This window comes from Plasmodium falciparum (genome assembly GCF_000002765.6).
Source record: "Plasmodium falciparum 3D7 genome assembly, chromosome: 9".
Classification (NCBI taxonomy): Eukaryota; Apicomplexa; class Aconoidasida; order Haemosporida; family Plasmodiidae; genus Plasmodium; species Plasmodium falciparum.
In genome coordinates, this window is record NC_004330.2 from 942,630 (window position 1) to 962,500 (window position 19,871).

Here is a 19,871-nt window from a genome sequence, read left to right on the forward strand (position 1 = left end):
TATGTTCTTATTTTTTATATATATTATCAAAATGTGAAATACATTGGGATATATATATAATATATATATATATCTATATATTCGTTGATTTCTTATAACATCAGGATGGGGAATGATGGGGAGTATTTTATTATTATGTTTTCCCACAAACATTATATAATATACAAAAAATAATATAAGTTGTAAAAAAGAAAAAAAAAAAAAAAAAAAAAAAAGTATTCTTTCTTATATGTATATTCTTTTTATATTCTTTTTATATAGTTTTTTTAATTTTTTTTTTTTATTATAATTAATGATGATAGACGTTTGTAAAAGAATCACTTATTTCATAAAAAGGCTTATATATCTTCTAGTGTAATTGGTATATATATATATATTATATATATATATATAATTATATATATATTTACATATGCATTATATATAATATTAATTATAATTATATGATATTTTTTTTTTTTTTTTTTTTTTTCTCATAACTATTGTATATATTAAAATAAAAAAATATTCATATTCAATACATATGTAGATGAAATAAAAATTAAAAAAAAAATTATTGTAAAAAAAAATATTAACATCACAGGTATTAAGTTTTTGAGGAAATTAATTTCATAGTAATATTTTTAAAAAATATTACATATATATATATATATATATATATATATAGAACATTTATAAAAACAAAATATATATTTTTTAATGAGATTTTCTATTAGAAAATATTATATATAATATTATATATTTATATATATATATTGAAACTTTTTAACGTAATTAATATTTTTATATAATTAAAAAAAAAAATGAAAATATATAAAGATATAGATACTAATGATTTTATTTTTTAGCATCATCATTCTATTATTTAAAATTAAATATATTTTATAATATATATAAAAAATTTTATAATAGTTATATATAATTCATTTATTATTTATTTATCTATATATCTGTTTATTTATTATTTTCGAGTGTTTTATCATTTTATTTTAAATTAATGTACCTATATATTTATAGTTCATATGATTTGTTGTTTAGTATTTTATCCATTAGTATTGAAATAATATGTTTTATTATTTTATATTGTTCAATAATATTTTTTGTTTTATTGCTCATATATTTTTTATATCTCTTCGTATCATATGAATAAGACAATGTTTCATCAAATAGCTAGTAATAAACTAAAAAAAAAAAAAAAACCAATGAAAAATATATAGAAGAGGATATTATATTCAACGTATATAATAATGATGAATAAATACATTTTATCCTGATATATGAAGAAATATATATTATCACATATGAATAAGGGTTATATATATTAACAAAATAAAGGGAAAACGCAGGAAATAAATCTGAAGAATATATATACAAACGGAATGACCACAAGGGGATATATTTTATCAATAAAAAAAACAGCAAAAATATATATATATATATATATATATATATATTTATATTGTAAATATATATTTTTTTTTTTCAAAGTTGAAAATATGTTCATGAGGTGGAATAAAATATCACGGTATACCCTATTAAGTGGTATGGTAGTTTCCTTTTGGTTATTCTATAGATCAGAGAATTTCAATTTATTGAGAAGATTAATTAGCAAGCTAAGAAGTTTGTTCCCTCTTTTTATAAAAAACAACTTTTTAAATAATGAAATTAAGAATAGTGTAAAAATATATTTTGGTAGTCAGAGTGGGACAGCAGAAGAATTTGCCAAAGAATTAAAAGCGAACTTGAATGATTTATTTCATATACAAGCAAATATTATCGATTTAGAATATTTTAATAAAGAAGAAATAAAATCTTTTGGAATCCGTATATTTATTGTTGCAACGTATGGAGATGGAGAACCAACGGATAATGCAGTTGAATTTTTTAAATGGTTAAAAAGTTTAAATAATGATAATGATTATTTTAGAAATACTAAATATTCCATTATGGGTTTAGGTAGCAAACAATATAAACATTTTAATAAGATAGCTAAAAAACTTGATACATTTCTTTTAAATTTTAAAGCTCATCAAATTAGTGAAACTATTTATGGTGATGATGATGATAATATATATCATGATTTTGAAGTATGGAAAAATAAATTTTTTATGCAACTTCCAAAATTATTAAATATGAAAAATATACCTATTTATGTACCCAAAGAAGATATTATTGAATTGACATCTTGGAGAGACATGGCAGAAATTAAGTTAGATATACAATATTATGATCATTTAATAGAAGAAGATAATAAAAAAGAAAAAAATGTAGTAACAGAAAATATTATAAATGAAAGTGTTACAAATAATCAGCAATTATTGAATCATAACCAAAACAATTTAAGTATTAATAACAAATCAAATTATATAAGTACAGATATAATAGGGAAATTTTATTTTAATCATCTTACAGGAAAAGTTATTTCCAATACAAAATTATTAAAAAATGTGGATTTATCGAATAACGGAGATAAAGTTAATCATATCAATATTAGCATTGAGGATAATATTATTTATAAAGCTGCAGATAATTTATCTATTTTAACAAAAAATACAAAAGAGGTCATTACCTGGTGGTTAAAACGATTAAACATAGATGAAAAAGAGAAAACAAAAAAATTCACCTTTGTAAAAAGAAATAAATTAATAGATAATTCATTTACTATGAATGATCCAAAGGATGATGTAAAAAATGAAACATTTAACAATGATGTTAATAAAGGGAATAATAAAACAAATATTGATTATAATAGTAACAATAATGGTAATAATAATAATAATAATAATTATAATGAATATGATGATAATCATATATATGTACCCTTTCCAACACCATGTAGTGTTGAAGATGCATTATCATATTATTGTGATCTAACAACTATTCCAAGATTGAATATTTTAAAAAAGTTTAAATGTTTTATTAAAGATATAGAAGAACTTAAAATGTTTAACTTTATTTTATCTAACAATCAAAGGAATACATTCTTTAACATATGTAAAGAATGTGATATGACATTTATAGAATTTGTTGATATGTTCATGCAAAGTGCTGTATTTGAATTATCTCCATTTTTACAATTAATACCTAGGAATACTCCTAAAAGTTATACAATTTCTTCTTCTCCAAAGGAATCAAAAGATATATTATCATTAACTGTTAAGAAGAAACAATATTGTATACATTCTCTTAGAAGAGCATTAAAAAATTTAAAAACAAATGATATGTTTCCAAAATTAAATGAACAAAAGCTACGAGAACTTTGTAGCAGAAGATGGTTTAAGGGATCATCCTCATACTATCTAACAGAAGAATTAAATGTAAATGATATAGTTAAATTCAATATAAAACCTTCCAAATTTGTTCTCCCAGAAAATATTCAATCATCTCATATTATTATGATTGCTACAGGTGCAGGAATTGCACCTTTTAAAGCTTTCCTGAGCGAGTTTATATATTATGATCAACAAATTGTAAAAGATAATTTTGTAAGAAAAGGAAAAAGAATATTGTTTTATGGGTGCAGAAAAAGAGAAGTAGACTTCCTCTACGAAATGGAAATTATGGATGCTCTTGACAAGAAACATATTGATGAAACATACTTTGCATTCTCACGAGATCAAGAAAGTAAAATATATGTCCAAGATTTAATTCTTCAGAAAAAGGAACTTGTATGGAATTTATTACAAAAGGGTGCATATATTTATGTTTGTGGAAATAGTAATATGAGTAAAGATGTAAACAAAACCATTAATAGTTTGCCTCTCCATTTTAAACAAAATGATAAAAAATTTACGAAAAAGTTGAAAAAATCTGGGCGTTATATCTATGAGATATGGTAATGAGGTGATACAACATAACGCATGAATATAATATATATATATATAAAAATATATGTTTGTGTATATATTTATTTTTATGTAATTATATTAATATATAACTTGATAGTTATAGGTAGCTATTATTTATATTATTTTATTATATATTTTTTTTTTATTAACATGTTCATAATTTTGTACATATTTTTATGAACATGTTCATAATTTTTATATATATTAAAAAAATATTTTAATGTTTTCTTCTATATATATATATATATATATATATATATACATATATATATATATAGATATAGATATATTCATATATATATTATTTTAACGCTTATTTTTTGTACTTATTTTATTTTAAATTATGTACCTTTGTACTTTTGTCTTTTTTTTTTTTTTTTTCTTTTTTTTAATAATTATTAGTGATTTCCTTTTCTTAGAGGAATAAAAACATTAAAAAGAATAGACATATTTACAAAAAAAAATAAAAATTATATTATATATATATATTATAAAGTTTTATTATATACATATGTATATGTATAAGTGATAAAACTACCTTTTCATAAAAACAAAATGACTTTCACTAGGGGCTCATTTATATTCCTGTACATTTTAATAATCATTCTAAATACAATTTATCAAAATATATTTGATAATATTGACAATGTATCTTTCATTTCAAAAATTTTCTCATCTAAAATTTTCGTTTCTACCAAAGGAAATGATTACATTGAAAACACTGTGGAAAATATTCCACAGATTGAAAATGGAAAAATCTTAAACATATTACAGCACGATCAAATAATCAACAAAGTGAATCATAATACTATTCATACAGGTGCATTATATACACAACATAACAAAAAGAGTAAGAACAGAAAAACAATTAAATCTTCACAAAGAAAAAGTCACCCCAATCTTGTCAATGTAAAGAATAACATAAATTTCAACGAAATAAAAAATGGTCATGAAACCAACACTAATGATAGCTTATTTAAGACAGAAGAAATAAAAAAGATAGAAGCAACCGAAAAAAAAGAATGTAAGGGGAGTGCTAAAAATTGCATTAGAGGAAATGTTAAAAGTCTGATTAATGTAATGAAAGGTATGGAAATTAATAAGAACGAAAAAGATAATTCAACCTTAGATAGGGAAGAGAATATATATGATGATGAACATCATACTGTAATTGTATTTGATGGTATAGATGAAAATAAAGATTTATATAATAAGTACAAAAATATTGAGAAAAATAAGAATGGTATGGATTCAATAGTTATACAAGGTACAGAATATTTAGGTGTTGGTTATGATTTTATATTTGGGAACCCAATAGGTGACCCATTTTTAAAGGTAGATCCTGGTTATAGAGATTCCATAATAAAATTAACTTATCCTAAATCAGATGAAGATTATCCTGATAATTATATGAATATAAATCCGAATGGTTCCTTTGTGCGAAATGAAATATCTTGTAATAGATCAGAAAAAGAAAGTGAAATAAGTACCATGAGTGAATATACGAAAGAACTTTCTGTAGATGCATCTATAGGTGCTTCTTATGGGTTATTTGGATCTTTTTCTGCATCTACTGGTTATAAGAGTGTATCAAATACTATATCTAAAAATAAGTTTCGTATGTTCATGTTGAAGAGTTATTGTTTTAAATATGTTGCTTCATTATCTCAGTATTCTCAATGGAAACTAACTGATCAATTTGTAAGGGCGATTTCTTTATTACCATCTCATTTTAATTCCCTAGAAAAAGATGGAACTTATTGTTCAGATGAAGAATTCCGAGATAATCGCAAAAGTGAAAAATGTGGGAAGAGTGTCACAGCATGGATGTATTTTTTCAAAAACTTTGGAACTCATGTTTCTACTCTTTTACATTTAGGTGGGAAAATAACACAACAGGTAAAGATATCAAAAAATGATTACAAAGCAATGACTGAAAGTGGTTTATCCATTTCAGCTAGTGTGTCAGCAGGATTTGGTTTGTTTAAAGTAAAGGGTTCTACAAATACGGAATCGAATGAGTCTAGTAATAATGAATCGTCTACATCCAGTTTAGAAAAAGAAACGGTAATAATAGGAGGTACAACCATTTTTGATCCCAATGACCCGAATAATTTTGAAAAGTGGGCAGAAAGTATAAGCGAAAACCCAATGCCTATAAAAGGAGAATATGAGCCATTATCTAGGATATTACCTACACGATTATCCAAGATATATGAAGAAGCGTTACGTTTTTATATTTCTGTCAATGTACCATCCAATTTTGGTCAGATAACAGATAATGAAATAAGACAATATAATATAAAAGAAGAGTTAATGAAAGCAACTATGATTCATTCTAGTGGAACTGGTTTAGTTGTAGTTGAATGTGAAGAGAAACAAAATTTCCTTTTAGGTTTTTCTTTATCTATACCTAATGATTTATCAAATTTAAAAGATTTTTATTTGAATTCATGTGATGAAGACTCAGATAAATGTTATTCGAAAATGAGTGATAATGCATACAGTTATATATTTGCTATGTGTAAAGAAGAAATGATACCATTTTTTGAACAGAAGGTAAAATCAGGTGTAGGTTTATTAACATTGGAATGTTCAGAAAAGAATCAGGTTATTTTGTTTGGTTTTGGAATTAGTGTTTTAAATACAAATGATCCAATATCTATATCTTTATATCCTTGTAAATATGGTAAAGCATCTTGTTCTATGCAAGGTTCCACTGATCAATCGGCTGTTGGTTTATGGATAGTATGTGCTCATGAAGAATCGTTAAATTCGAAATTTTCTGTATATATAAGAAAAATGTTTGAAGAAAATGTTTCTGGAAAAAAAAAGAAGCATATGGATATTTGTCCAGAAAAGGTCTTATTTAATTTAATATTCGAGTTTACAAAGACTCCAATTAAAAAACGTAATGGGGGATGTTTTACAGTAAATGATAAATGCCCGAAGGATTTTCATGTATGTTCAGAAAAGGAGGATAGAAAATCTTTTAATTATTACTCATTGTCGGTATATTAAATTTTTTTTTTTTTTTTTCTTTTGTAATAAACCATATGAATGAGTTATGAAGAATATTATTTGATAAAAAATAAAAATAAAAATAAATATTCATTTATTCACTATATTGGGGTTGCGGACGTTTATATCTACAAATATGTTTATGAAAAAGGCTATTTCTCATTATATAATATGAATATGTATATATATATATATATATATATATATATTTTAAATGATATTATTTTTATCCTTTTATTGCTTAAATAAATTTATTATTATATATATTTTTATTTAAAAAAAAAAAAAAAAAATCTATATATATATGTATATAAAATATTTAAACCTTAATATATAATATGAAACATGGCTATATATATTGTATATATTTTATATATAGGTACGAAAAAAAAAAAAAAAAAAAAAAAAGAACATGTATATTATATATATATATATATATATATATATATGTAACATTTTTAAAAAGATCTTATTTGATTTTTAATTTTATAACTTTATATATATATAATTTTTGCTCATGTAAAATTAAGTAATATATATATATATATAATTATCCTTATCAATGAGAAAATAATAGATAGAAATATTCCTGAGAAAAAAAAAAAAAAAAAAAAAAAAAAGGGGAATTTTTGTAGGAGAATTTGTTTGTAAAAAATTATTTTAAAAAAAACCTTACAGTAAATTAAATGACTAATAAAAATAAAATAATATAATATATATTAATATATATATATATATATATATATATATATATATGTTCAAGGATAATCTTAAAAAATATTTATGTAAATAATTTTCATAATATAATTTTCCCAAATTTTCCCTTAATAAAAATATTATATTAATAAATACTTTGAATAAAGTTTGAATAATAATGTAAAGATTTTAATATAGGAATTAAAATACACGATGAATAATATATCAGATAAGAACATATTGAAATATCAGGAGAAGTATGAAGAACAAAAAAGAAAAACGGAAAAAGAAAAAGAAAAAGAAAAAGTAAAAGAAAAAGAGAATGTAAAAGAGAGTGAGAAAGAAAAAGAAAAACAGAACAGTAATTATATAAATAACATAAATGATGAACATGATATATATGAGGATAATTATTCAAGAGGAAAAACACAATCATATAGAAGTTACGAATATAAGTTAGAACATATAATGAAAAAAAAAGAAGAATATGATAATAATACATATTGGGAAAAAAAAAAATATAAGGAATATTCCCAAGATAAAAAATATAACAAGGAATATTATAATAAGGATTCATCGTATAGTTATAAAAGAAAAAATGTACCAAAAAAAAGGAATGAAGATAATATACCTGATTATTATGATAACTATTCTGAGTTTTCTATGGAAAGAGTTAATTTAAATGAAGACGAAGAAGATTATGATAAAAATTATTTTATGGAAAGAGGAGATGGTTATAAGAATTCTAGAAAATATAAATTGAGTGAAAAGAAATATTCACCATACGATAATGAAAGGATGAAAAAATATTCCCATTATGATGATAAAGCATTCAATATGAATATATATTATAAAAAAAAGTTTACGTATCACAATGATATGAATAATTATGATTATATGAACAAAACAGGTGAAGAAAGTAAATATAGAAACGATTTTTCAGATTATTATAGGAAAAGGTATAATAATGATGATTTGGAAGATTATAAACAAGACAATTTTTATAGAAAAAGAAAAATTAGCCCAAGTATAATAAACAGGGATGATACTAATATGGATAAGAATTATATTATGAGTAGAAAGGAATATATATCTTATGAATCCTCAACAAAAAGAAGACGTTCCAATAATAATAACGTCATATCACATTATGAATTTGATAAACCATGTGAGAAAAGGTCAACAGACACCGTGGATAATTATAAAAATAATATAAGATATAAAAAAGAAAATAAAAATGATAATACAAAAAGTGTATATAATTCTGTGGGAGATAAAAATTTAGAGGTACTATCCAATCATAATATAAAAGAAGAGTATAAAAATGAAGAAATATCTTCGTCACATGAATCAGAAAAAAAATATGAAAGGAAATATAATTATGAAAAGGAACATAAATATAAAGATAAAGATAAAAATAAAGATGTATTAACAAGTGGGGATATAAAAAAAAATTCATTCAAAGAGGAATTTAAAGAAAATTCATCTAAAAGAAAATCCTACAGCGTAAATAAAATATCAAGGAAAAGTTCTTCTAAAATGTATAATAAGGAAAACAAAGAATATGAACAAGAAAAGGAAACATTTGATCAAAGAAATTATTATAGAAATAAAAGTAATTATCATCATGAATATGATAAATTTGAAAAATATAATTATAGAGAAAAAGGAAACGAGAGAGATTATGAATTATATGATGAGGATTATAAAGCATATAAGAATAGAAAGCAATATGATAATAAATATGATTATTATAAGGGTGATTATTATAAGGATGATTATTATAAGGATGATTATTATCATAAGGAAGATTATCATCATAAGGATGATTATCATCATAAGGAAGATTATCATCATAAGGAAGATTATCATCATAAGGAAGATTATCATCATAAGGAAGATTATCATCATAAGGAAGATTATCATCATAAGGATGGTTATTATCATAAGGATGGTTATTATCCTAAGGAGGATTATCATTACAAAAATGTACATCATTATGATAACAATCACCATGATGATGATAAAGATGAATATTACAGTTATCATTCTTCAGATCACGAATCTGAAGAAACAGAAAATAAAAAAGTTGAACATGTCCAAGTGAATAACAAAATTATTATAAACATCGATGAAGATACAAATGAAAAGTATTGGATAGATAGTAATACAAGTAGTGATAATGATAATAATAATAATAATAATGATAATCATTCAAATGAGGAAAAGTATATTTGTTTAAAATTTCGAGATTCCCATGTTAGAAAATTTGTTTTAAATAACCAACTTGATAATAAAAAAGTAGAATATAATTCGACGACCAATATGGATAATATAATTGAGAAGAATGAAAAACATATAAGTGATGATAACAATAATAATAATAATATAATAAATGACAATTTATTGTGTTTAATTAAAAAAGGACATGATAATGCATTTAATAAGGAAGAGCAGGATGTGACAGAAAAAAATAAAGGTATCGACAATATACATATATATAGATATATAAGTAAAAATGAAAAAATGTATTTATCCAAAGAATTGGAAGAAAATATATTATTAGATGAAGATCCTTGTGAAAAATATAAAAAGTTAAATGATACAATCCAAACAAAAGATAATTATGAACATTTTGATAACTTGTATCAAAATAAAATAAAAAATTCTGAAATAAATTTGAAAAAAAAAAATATATATTATAGTAATAATTATATTACAAATAATAATAATTCTGTATATGATAAGGAAACCAAATGTGATGAACATAATTTAAAAAATGATATATTTGATTCATATTTGAAGGATACAAAAAAGGAGACTTTTCAAGATAAATCAAAGGATGATACTATTATTCATTTATCTAATCATAACAAATGCACAAAAAATAAAACTCTTAATAGACCAAGTGTTGATGAGTTTGATGAATATATAAACAAAAAACACAACAAAGGAAATACAGAAAATTATAATAAATATGATGAAAGAGAAAAAAGTATTATAAATGAAAAAGCAAAGGAAATAAAGGAAACATATATGAATTCATTAAATAATAAAAAAAAAAAAAAAAAAAAGGATGATCATGATGATGATAATGATGATAATAATGATGATAATAATGATGATAATAATGATGATAATAATGATGATAATAATGATGATAATAATGATGATAATAATGATGATAATGTAGATTGTGTAAGTGGATTAGGTGATTTTCCTGAATGTATAAAGAATATAATAAATAATATGAGTAGTACATATAAGGTGAATGAAAATATTGATTTATTAAATTTAAAAGAAAGGAAATCATTTCGTATACCTAAATTTTTTCATTTCATAGATAATATTACGAATACAGAAAGTTTCTTAAATTACTTACAAAAAAGAAAAGAAGCTAGCCGAAAATGGAAAATAATAGCAAGAAATATTCTTCATAAAGAAATGCAACTTTTATTAGAAACAATACATTATGATAAATATGAAAATAAAATAGATTTCATAATTAATTCGCTTAAATCTCTCTAATATATATTTATATATATATATATATATATATGTATATATGTATAAGTATGTATATTTATTTATACTTATGTATGTACATATATACATATGTATATGTAGTGTTTACATATCCAATTTGTAACATGTTTTCGTTTAAGATTTCTTATTCATTTTTATATTATTTGTGATTTTTTATTAAATGGATTGATCACCATTTAAAATGAAAAAAAAAAAAAAAAAAGAAAAAAAAAAAAAAAGAAAAACAAAAAAAAAAAAAAAAATAATAAAAAATAAAATAAAATAAAATAAAAAACTTGTAATTTGTCGAATTCAAAAAAAAAAAATAAAAAATATAACACACAATAAATATATATATATATATATATGTATGTATGTATATATGTACGTTTTTTTTATTTCTTGTTTTATGTTAAGTATTAAGATTTTCATATGAACATAATTTTTCAGTACAACAAAAAGGAACATAAGTTTAATTCTCTTCAAATATGTTAATCATACCATATTCATTGTATAAATAATTTTGAAGGTTATATGATATATATATATATATATATATATATATATATAATATTTTATTTTTCTTTCTTTTTTCTCATAAAATATACAATTATCAAGTGTTATTTAGATAATACTTATAAAATATCATTTTCTTATATATATATATGAATATATATATATATATATATATTTTCTTTTTTTAATTTTAATGCACTGAAGAAAAAAGAAACCTCTTTTTTTTTTTGTTTTTGTTTTTGTTTTTGTTTTTGTTTTTCTTTTTTTTTTTTTTTTTGTTTAAAGCACAATATTATTATGTTCTCATTTAAATAAATATATATATTTAAATATATTCATATTTTTTTATAAGAATGAATTTACACATTTATTATATAGTAGTGTGTATGGCATATTTAAAAACCAAATTAGTAATTTTTAAAATAATTAGTTAAATATTACAAAAATGTGAAATGTAATATAATATATGTATGTATCATATTGTATTTTATACCTTGTAATTTCTTTTTTTCTTTTTTTCGTTTCATACTTTTTTTTATTTTTTTGTTTTTTTCAAAATAAATATATATGAACAAAGATATTTGAATGGTAATAAATTAAAAAAATATAATTCATACTATTTTAAAACTTGAATAGGAGTATGTTTATATCAAAATAAATGTATATGCATATGAATTTATATATATATATATATATATATATATATATATATATATATATATATATATATGTATATATGTATATTATATATGTATATTTATTTATTTATATATATATTTATACATTTGTACATATACATATTTCTGATATATTTGTTATTTTTTTATATTTTTTTCATATTATATATATTTCTTATATATTGAAAACCTCAAATATCTTTTTAGATTTTATATTTTCTTTATAGTGAAATGAGGAAACATCATAAGTATATATAATTAGATATCATCGAATATTTATATATATGTATGTATATATGTATGTATATATATATATATATATATATGTATATATATATATATATATAAACGCATTATATTATTTTTTATATATTTGATAACTCCCAAAATTTTGACCATATGAATATATTCAAATATATTTATGTTAATATATTAATTGTTTGTATTTCATAATAAATAAATATGTTATGTGTTTGTATTGTTAATTATGTATCATATATATTTTTTTGAACAAGGGTTATAATATATATATAATATATATATATATGTTATATATTCATATATTTATTACAGTATATACATTTTTGTAATATTACATATGTGTGTTTATTTCATATAATTCCTATTAAAAAATGAAAAATATGAAAAAGTAAGAAAATAAAAAAAATATAAAGAAAATAAGAAATATAACAAAAGCTATCATAATGATACAAATACAATATATACATATATATTAAAGACATAATAAAAAAGATAATAACAATTCTATATATAGCTTTATTTGGGTTAGTTATGTTAATAATATTTATTATTATTATGATTATGATTATTATTACTAGTCCTTATAAACATATCATACATACATATATATAACATTTTTGAATACGCTCATTTTGAATTCTTTTCTTATTAATTTAAAAATTTTTTTTTTTTTTTTTTTTTTTTTTTTTTCATTTAACATTTTTGTAAATATTCCACAACATTATATATATATATATATATATAAATTATAATAAAAACATTTATATTTAAGTGCAGATGCTGTAATTTAGATATTCATATGGATAAAAAAAAAAAAAAAAAAAAAAAATACCTACGTACATATATATATTATATATCATTTATATTATTAAGTAAGACATATATATAAGTATTCATTTTTTAAAACACCTAAATGTTTTCTATACATACACATATAATATATATCAAATTAATCTACGAATATTTTTATTTTTTAAGAATATGTAATTTATTATGAATATATTTTTATACTATATTTTATCCTTTTTTTATATAAATGTTTAAAACTTTCCTGTGTCTATTGTAAATTATCATCTTATTAAAAATAAAAATAAATAAATAAATAAATATATATATATAAAGAAATAAAAATTTTATATTTTTATTTGATTTTATTTTATTTTGATTTGTTTGTTTTTTTATGATATATATATATATATATATATATATATATATATATATAAACCTTTAAATAAAGCTTCATATTAATAAACGTTTGAGATTTGATTAAAATGTGACACAAAATTAGATAATGTAAATATAATATTAGATGAATACACATAAACAGAAATAATAAAAAAAATATAAATAATAATAATAATAATAATAATAATAATAAAACGCATATACAAAATAAATAGGATATAAAGATATAAAACAAAGCAAGAAAATATGAATGATCAAAAACGGGCATCATTAAACCTATCAAAAAATAATAAGTATAATTATGAAAATAAAAATAATTATAGTTATAATACAATTAATAAGACTAATCAAGGTATATCTAAAAAACGCAATAGTTATAATAAGAAAAACGTCCCTACCATAAAAGAGAACAACAATAATAAAAATAATAATCATAAAATTAATAATAATAATAATAATAAAAATAATAATAATAATAATAATAAAAATAATAATAAATGTGCTAATCATAACAACCATTTAAATAAGAACAATAGTGTAACTAATAAAAATAATAATATAAGTGATAAAAATCAACATAATAATAATATTAATATTAATAAGAGAAATAGTATTTCGAAAGGTACAAGTAGGAGGCACAATCATAATAATAATAATAATAATAATAATAATAATAATAATAATAATAATAATAATAATAATAATAATAATAATAACAATAATAATAATAATAATAATAATAATAATAATAATAATAATAATAATAACAATAATAATAATAATAATAATAATAACAATAATAATAATAATAATAATAATAACAATAATAATAATAATAATAATAATAATAATAACAATAATAATAATAATAATAATAATAATAATAATAATAATGATGATGACTATTATTCAATCCTTGAAGAACTAGCCAATTTAGAAAAGCCAAAATTTAGATCAGTTCAAGAAAGTATGGATGAAAATTTAAATTTAGAATTTTTAAAATCATCTAGCGAAAATTATACCTATAAAATAACTTCTAGGGGTAAAATAAATAAAGAAAAAAAAAAATATATATATATATATATATATATATATGTGTTCTGATTATTACAAGTGAAAGTTAAAAAATTGCTATGATCTCTTATATTTTGATATACATTTTTTTTTTTTTATTTTATTTTATTTTTTTTTTTTTGAAGGACCTGTATGCTATTCAGCATTGTACAGAGATAACAAATATGTATATCGACATATAATATTAAGTGATAATGTTAGACAGTATGCAGAAAACAAGGTAAGGAAAACAAATGCATATCTCACAGAACAATGTATTGTTAATGAATTACAAATTGATATAGGAAAAGGATGGAAACATTTTATGATATATGATGGAAAATTAAGAGAACTCATTTTACGAAAAAATTTAACAAATGAGGATAAATTAAGAATGGCAGTTCATATGCAAAAAAATCATTAAAAGGATGTAATATAAACATATATATGTATATATATATATATATATATATATATATGAATAAATCAAACAATTAAACAAATATATCTTTTTTATTTTAATAAATTATATATACATACATAAATATATATATATATATATATATATATATATATATATATATATGTTTATTTTTTTATATTTATTAATTTTTTTTTTGGTATTTTTTTTTGGTGAACTTAAAAATATAATATATATATATTTATATATATATATATTTTTATTTTTTACACATATAAAAGTGGAATAATTGTATTCATTATTTATTTTATTTTATTTTATTTTTTTTTTTTATAATAAATAATACTTTTTAAAATTATTCTTTTTTTATTTTTATCATTTTGATGTATTAATATAGATGTTTATTATATATATATATTATTAATGGTGTATGTTATTTTTTATTTTTAATATAATTTATATATATAATATATATATAATTTGAACTTTGATCTTTTATTTTAACCTTTCATTTTTGTTTTATATGATGTGAATTGTTTGTCAAAAAAAAAGAAAAAAAAAAAAAATTATACAAGTATAAATGTAATTGTAATTATACATACATATATATATATATATATATATATAATATATGAACACATAATTAGATTTACCTTATAGTAAAAAGAAATTTTTTTTAAATGAGAAGCACATTTTTATTAATATGAATAAAACACACATATATAATTTGTAAAAAAACACTTACCACTTGGAAGATATATATATAATATATATATATATATATATATATATATATATATATATATATATATATTTATTTATTTATTTATATATCATACCCATGATGCTCCTCAGACATTATATATATATATATATATATATTTTTTTTTTTTTTTTTTTTTTTTTTGAAACCCCCTTTTTGCTCTTGTCATGAGAATTATAAAGTGCCTGGATCAAATATTCAGGCCTGTGTTACCAAACGTAAATATAAATAATATACAAAAGAATAAAAAAATAAACATTCTTTATTTTATTGATGTCAGCAAATTTCATGTTTTTGAACAGCTATTATTAGAAGAGAGTTTATTTAGGATAAGTAATAATACAACAGAAGGATTAAACAATATAGGTTTTGTCATTGTAAATAATACATGTGAAGAAATGAATGAGTCCAAAGGAAACGAATGCATTTTTAATAATAAGAAATGTGTGATATTAGGTATTAGTAATAAAATAAAAGATCATATAAAAGATACTAATTATATTAAAGAAAATAAAATAAGCTTAATTAAAAGATTTACAGGTGGAGGTACTATATATATAAATAAAAATTCATTATTAGTTTCTTTAATACTACCTCATAAATTTGAAAAAAATAAAAAAATTTATCCATCAAATATTACGGAATGGTCTTATAATTATTTTTATAATACAAGCAAACAAATATATGATAAAACACAAATAAACAATGAAAAAAATTCTTTAAACAAAAATCATATTCTTTTTAATCAATATTTTAATTATTATGAAAATGATTATGTTTATAAAGATTATGATGAACATAATAAAAATATCATTTTAAAAAAAGTGGGAGGTAATGCTCAATCATTCGCAAGAAATTATTTTGTTCATCATACTTCATATATATGGACATGTGATTACAAGGAAATGAATAATATATTATTAAATCCATCCAAGCAACCAATATATAGAAATAAAAGAAAACATCAACACTTTCTACAGTCAATCAAATTATGTCTACATGATGATATACATACACCTAATATATTTATTGAAAAATTAATTAAACATATAAAACATATCATAAACTATAAAAATATTACTGATCAACATGATTACTGGTTTTTTAACAAAATTAATTTAAAAAATATTAATGATCATATATTAAGAAATTCGGAACACTTTGATGATATATATGTCGCAGATATGAATTTGTTACAATGTATTTTTAACTATTATAATAATAGTAGTCTTTTTAATAATATGAGATCTACTTATTTTTTAGATCTTGAGGGGAAAAAAGTTTCTGATAGGTATTACGATATACCAACATATTTTCTATAATAATATATATATATATGTATGTATATATGTATGTATGTATATATGTATGTATGTATATATGTATGTATGTATATATGTATGTATGTATATATGTATGTATATATGTATGTATTCTAATTAAAAGAATATGATATCATCAATCTTACATTTTAAATATTTATATATATATATATATATATTTATATTTATATTTTATCTATTATGTTGATTATATTTTATTTTTTTGTTTTTTTGCATTTTATCAATTTTTAAGTTTTAATTTTTTATGGCTTCCATTTAATATTATTCAAATTTCCATGTAACTGTTTTTGTAAACTTAAAGGATTTGCCCATTCAGAATTTAAATAGGAATCATCATCATCTTCCTCAAATTCTTTTTCTTCTTTTTGTTTTTTATAATAATAAGCTAACATGGCTTTATATGTTTCATGATCAACTCTAGCTTCCCTTACTGGTGCTCCAAATTTTTTGGGTTGAACTTTTACGATCAATTTTGTTTTTTCATTCACACCTATAATATTTTTTAGGTATAAATTTTCATTCATTTCTTTTCCAGCCCACCATAAGGACATTTCAGTACTTACAAATTGCTGAAATGTTTAAACATGGAAAAAAAAAAAAAAAAAAAAATATATATATATATATATATATATATATATTATATATATGTATACATGTATGTGCATATTTAATGTACCATGTACATGTTGCTTATTTATTTTTTTTTTTTTATTATTTATTTTTTACGTCGTTGAAAGGGTTATCCTTTTCTATTATTAATCTTGTAGGGTCGTATGCAGGTAATGATTCCATTGAAGGATAACAAGAATTTAATGCTTGTATAATCAAGTTCAAATATTCATTTAATTTATTTACATTGACAGTCATATTTTTCTCAATCTAATAAACAATAAATAAATAAATAAATATATATATATATATATATATATATATATATATTTATATTTATATATTTATTTTACTGTCTTTACCCTATGAATGGATAATTCATTCTTCACATGCTCAACAACCTCCATAAGCTTTTTTCCCTCCTCTTTTGCTGGTGGGATACCTGTTCTAAAATTATACTGATCCAAATTTGTTGCATCCTTTGGATTGTATCCTTCTGTGTTCATTATTTTTAAATCCTTCAAAAATAATGTAACGTAAATAAATATAAATAAATATATATACATATATATATATTTTTTTTTTCACGAATAAATGATGAAATATGTGGATATGCATATATAATTCAATTTGTACTTCTTCACATAAACCTCGTAAGCCCTCTGGTCTTAGAGGACCATGTTTAGCCAATTCTATTGAAGCATCACAAAGCTTCAAAATTTTACTTTGAAAATTATGTACTTGAGTTAATTCTTTTTTTAAATCTTCCACCAAAATATTCACATTAGTTTCATATAAGAACTGATGATTGTCTTCAATTCCTTTCGCATGTATTAGTACCATTTCGAATCAAAAAAAATAAAATAAATAAAATAATAAAATAAAAATTAAAGTACATATGTATATATATATATATATATATATATATATATATATATATAGATATTATTAAAAAAAACGTCATATAGTATTTATAATTTGCTGGAATCTTTACTATATAAAGAAAAAATAAATTCTTTATTTTTCCTTATGAAATATTATTTATGCGATAAAATTAATGAACCTTTCCTTTTTTCACGTATTCCCTAAATTATTGTATATTTTTACACAAAATATTCGAACTTAATTATTTTCACTTCATTTTTTATTAAGAAATAAAATGAAAAATTTAATTTTCTTTATAATTTTAAAAAAGTATCTTAAAAAAAATAAAAATAAAATAAAATAAAATAAAATAAAAATAAAAATACATATATATTATATATATATATATAACAAAAATGGAGAAATGCAGTGAACTATAAATGCATTTATTATATATATATATATATATATATATATTATATATAAATGCTTGAAAATGTTATGGAGAGATTTTTTCCTTTTTATCCACATTTTCCACCCCCACATCCTCCTTTAGCTGCATAAGACAATCCAGAAGATATGGTAACAAACAAATTCATGAACGATTCAGCATCTGTTGGATGAATACCTATGCAGTTATCAAAGTCCTTTTTCTTAACTTTTAATCTTAAAGCTAAAGCCATTCCTTGTGTAACTTCTCCTGCATTAGGACCTACGTAATGGAACCCAATAACTCGATTGTCTTCATTTTTTAGACAAACAAGTTTTGCTAAGCATGTACTAGAGACGTCCAAGTCATATTCATCTTTTTGTGCTCTTATATGTTTTTGTCGATGAACAGCAGATATTTCCAAATTATTAAATTCTTGCAAAAATACTTCTACATTTGATTTACCATATAATTCATATGCTTTTTCTTCTGAATATCCACATGCACCATATTCAATAGGTGTATATATAGATGTAGGAATATATGAATAATCCATTATTTCATCTGAATCTTTGAATAATCGTCTAGCTAATATTTCTCCTGCTTTTATAGCCACGGGCGCTAATTCTGGGACATTTTCAGCTACGTCTCCTACAGCA

General features: G+C 20.0%; 7 protein-coding genes across 8 annotated transcripts in view; 5 read left to right on the forward strand and 2 right to left on the reverse strand.

Annotated features, from left to right (window-relative positions):
• Positions 1 to 1,496: 1,496 nt before the first annotated feature.
• PF3D7_0923200 (nitric oxide synthase, putative) lies at positions 1,497 to 3,839 on the forward strand (the record flags this gene model as incomplete). The annotated part of the gene is made up of 1 exon (XM_002808903.1): positions 1,497 to 3,839. One exon carries the CDS (start codon positions 1,497 to 1,499, stop codon positions 3,837 to 3,839), a length of 2,343 nt encoding a protein of 780 aa, XP_002808949.1.
• A 564-nt stretch (positions 3,840 to 4,403) lies between these two features.
• Positions 4,404 to 6,869, forward strand: PF3D7_0923300 (perforin-like protein 3; the record flags this gene model as incomplete). Its single annotated transcript, XM_001352068.1, has 1 exon — positions 4,404 to 6,869. The coding sequence occupies one exon, from the start codon at positions 4,404 to 4,406 to the stop codon at positions 6,867 to 6,869; it is 2,466 nt and encodes an 821-aa protein (XP_001352104.1).
• A 909-nt stretch (positions 6,870 to 7,778) lies between these two features.
• PF3D7_0923400 (conserved Plasmodium protein, unknown function) lies at positions 7,779 to 11,093 on the forward strand (the record flags this gene model as incomplete). The annotated part of the gene is made up of 1 exon (XM_001352069.1): positions 7,779 to 11,093. The coding sequence occupies one exon, from the start codon at positions 7,779 to 7,781 to the stop codon at positions 11,091 to 11,093; it is 3,315 nt and encodes a 1,104-aa protein (XP_001352105.1).
• A 2,882-nt stretch (positions 11,094 to 13,975) lies between these two features.
• Positions 13,976 to 15,206, forward strand: PF3D7_0923500 (cyclin-dependent kinases regulatory subunit, putative; the record flags this gene model as incomplete). Its single annotated transcript, XM_001352070.1, has 2 exons — positions 13,976 to 14,771; positions 14,929 to 15,206. The coding sequence occupies 2 exons, from the start codon at positions 13,976 to 13,978 to the stop codon at positions 15,204 to 15,206; spliced, it is 1,074 nt and encodes a 357-aa protein (XP_001352106.1).
• A 927-nt stretch (positions 15,207 to 16,133) lies between these two features.
• On the forward strand, positions 16,134 to 17,288 carry PF3D7_0923600 (lipoate-protein ligase 2; the record flags this gene model as incomplete). The annotated part of the gene is made up of 1 exon (XM_001352071.1): positions 16,134 to 17,288. One exon carries the CDS (start codon positions 16,134 to 16,136, stop codon positions 17,286 to 17,288), a length of 1,155 nt encoding a protein of 384 aa, XP_001352107.1.
• A 263-nt stretch (positions 17,289 to 17,551) lies between these two features.
• On the reverse strand, positions 17,552 to 18,761 carry PF3D7_0923700 (conserved protein, unknown function; the record flags this gene model as incomplete). Its single annotated transcript, XM_002808904.1, has 4 exons — positions 17,552 to 17,878; positions 18,036 to 18,188; positions 18,281 to 18,436; positions 18,555 to 18,761. The coding sequence occupies 4 exons, from the start codon at positions 18,759 to 18,761 to the stop codon at positions 17,552 to 17,554; spliced, it is 843 nt and encodes a 280-aa protein (XP_002808950.1).
• A 542-nt stretch (positions 18,762 to 19,303) lies between these two features.
• The window catches only part of PF3D7_0923800.1 (thioredoxin reductase), a gene marked incomplete at both ends in the record, with an annotated part of 1,854 nt that continues 1,286 nt past the window's right edge, over positions 19,304 to 19,871 (reverse strand). For both annotated transcript variants that reach the window (XM_002808905.1, XM_024473202.1), the window contains one exon: positions 19,304 to 19,871. This exon is cut by the window's right edge. In XM_002808905.1, the coding sequence (XP_002808951.1) occupies positions 19,304 to 19,871 (568 nt within the window).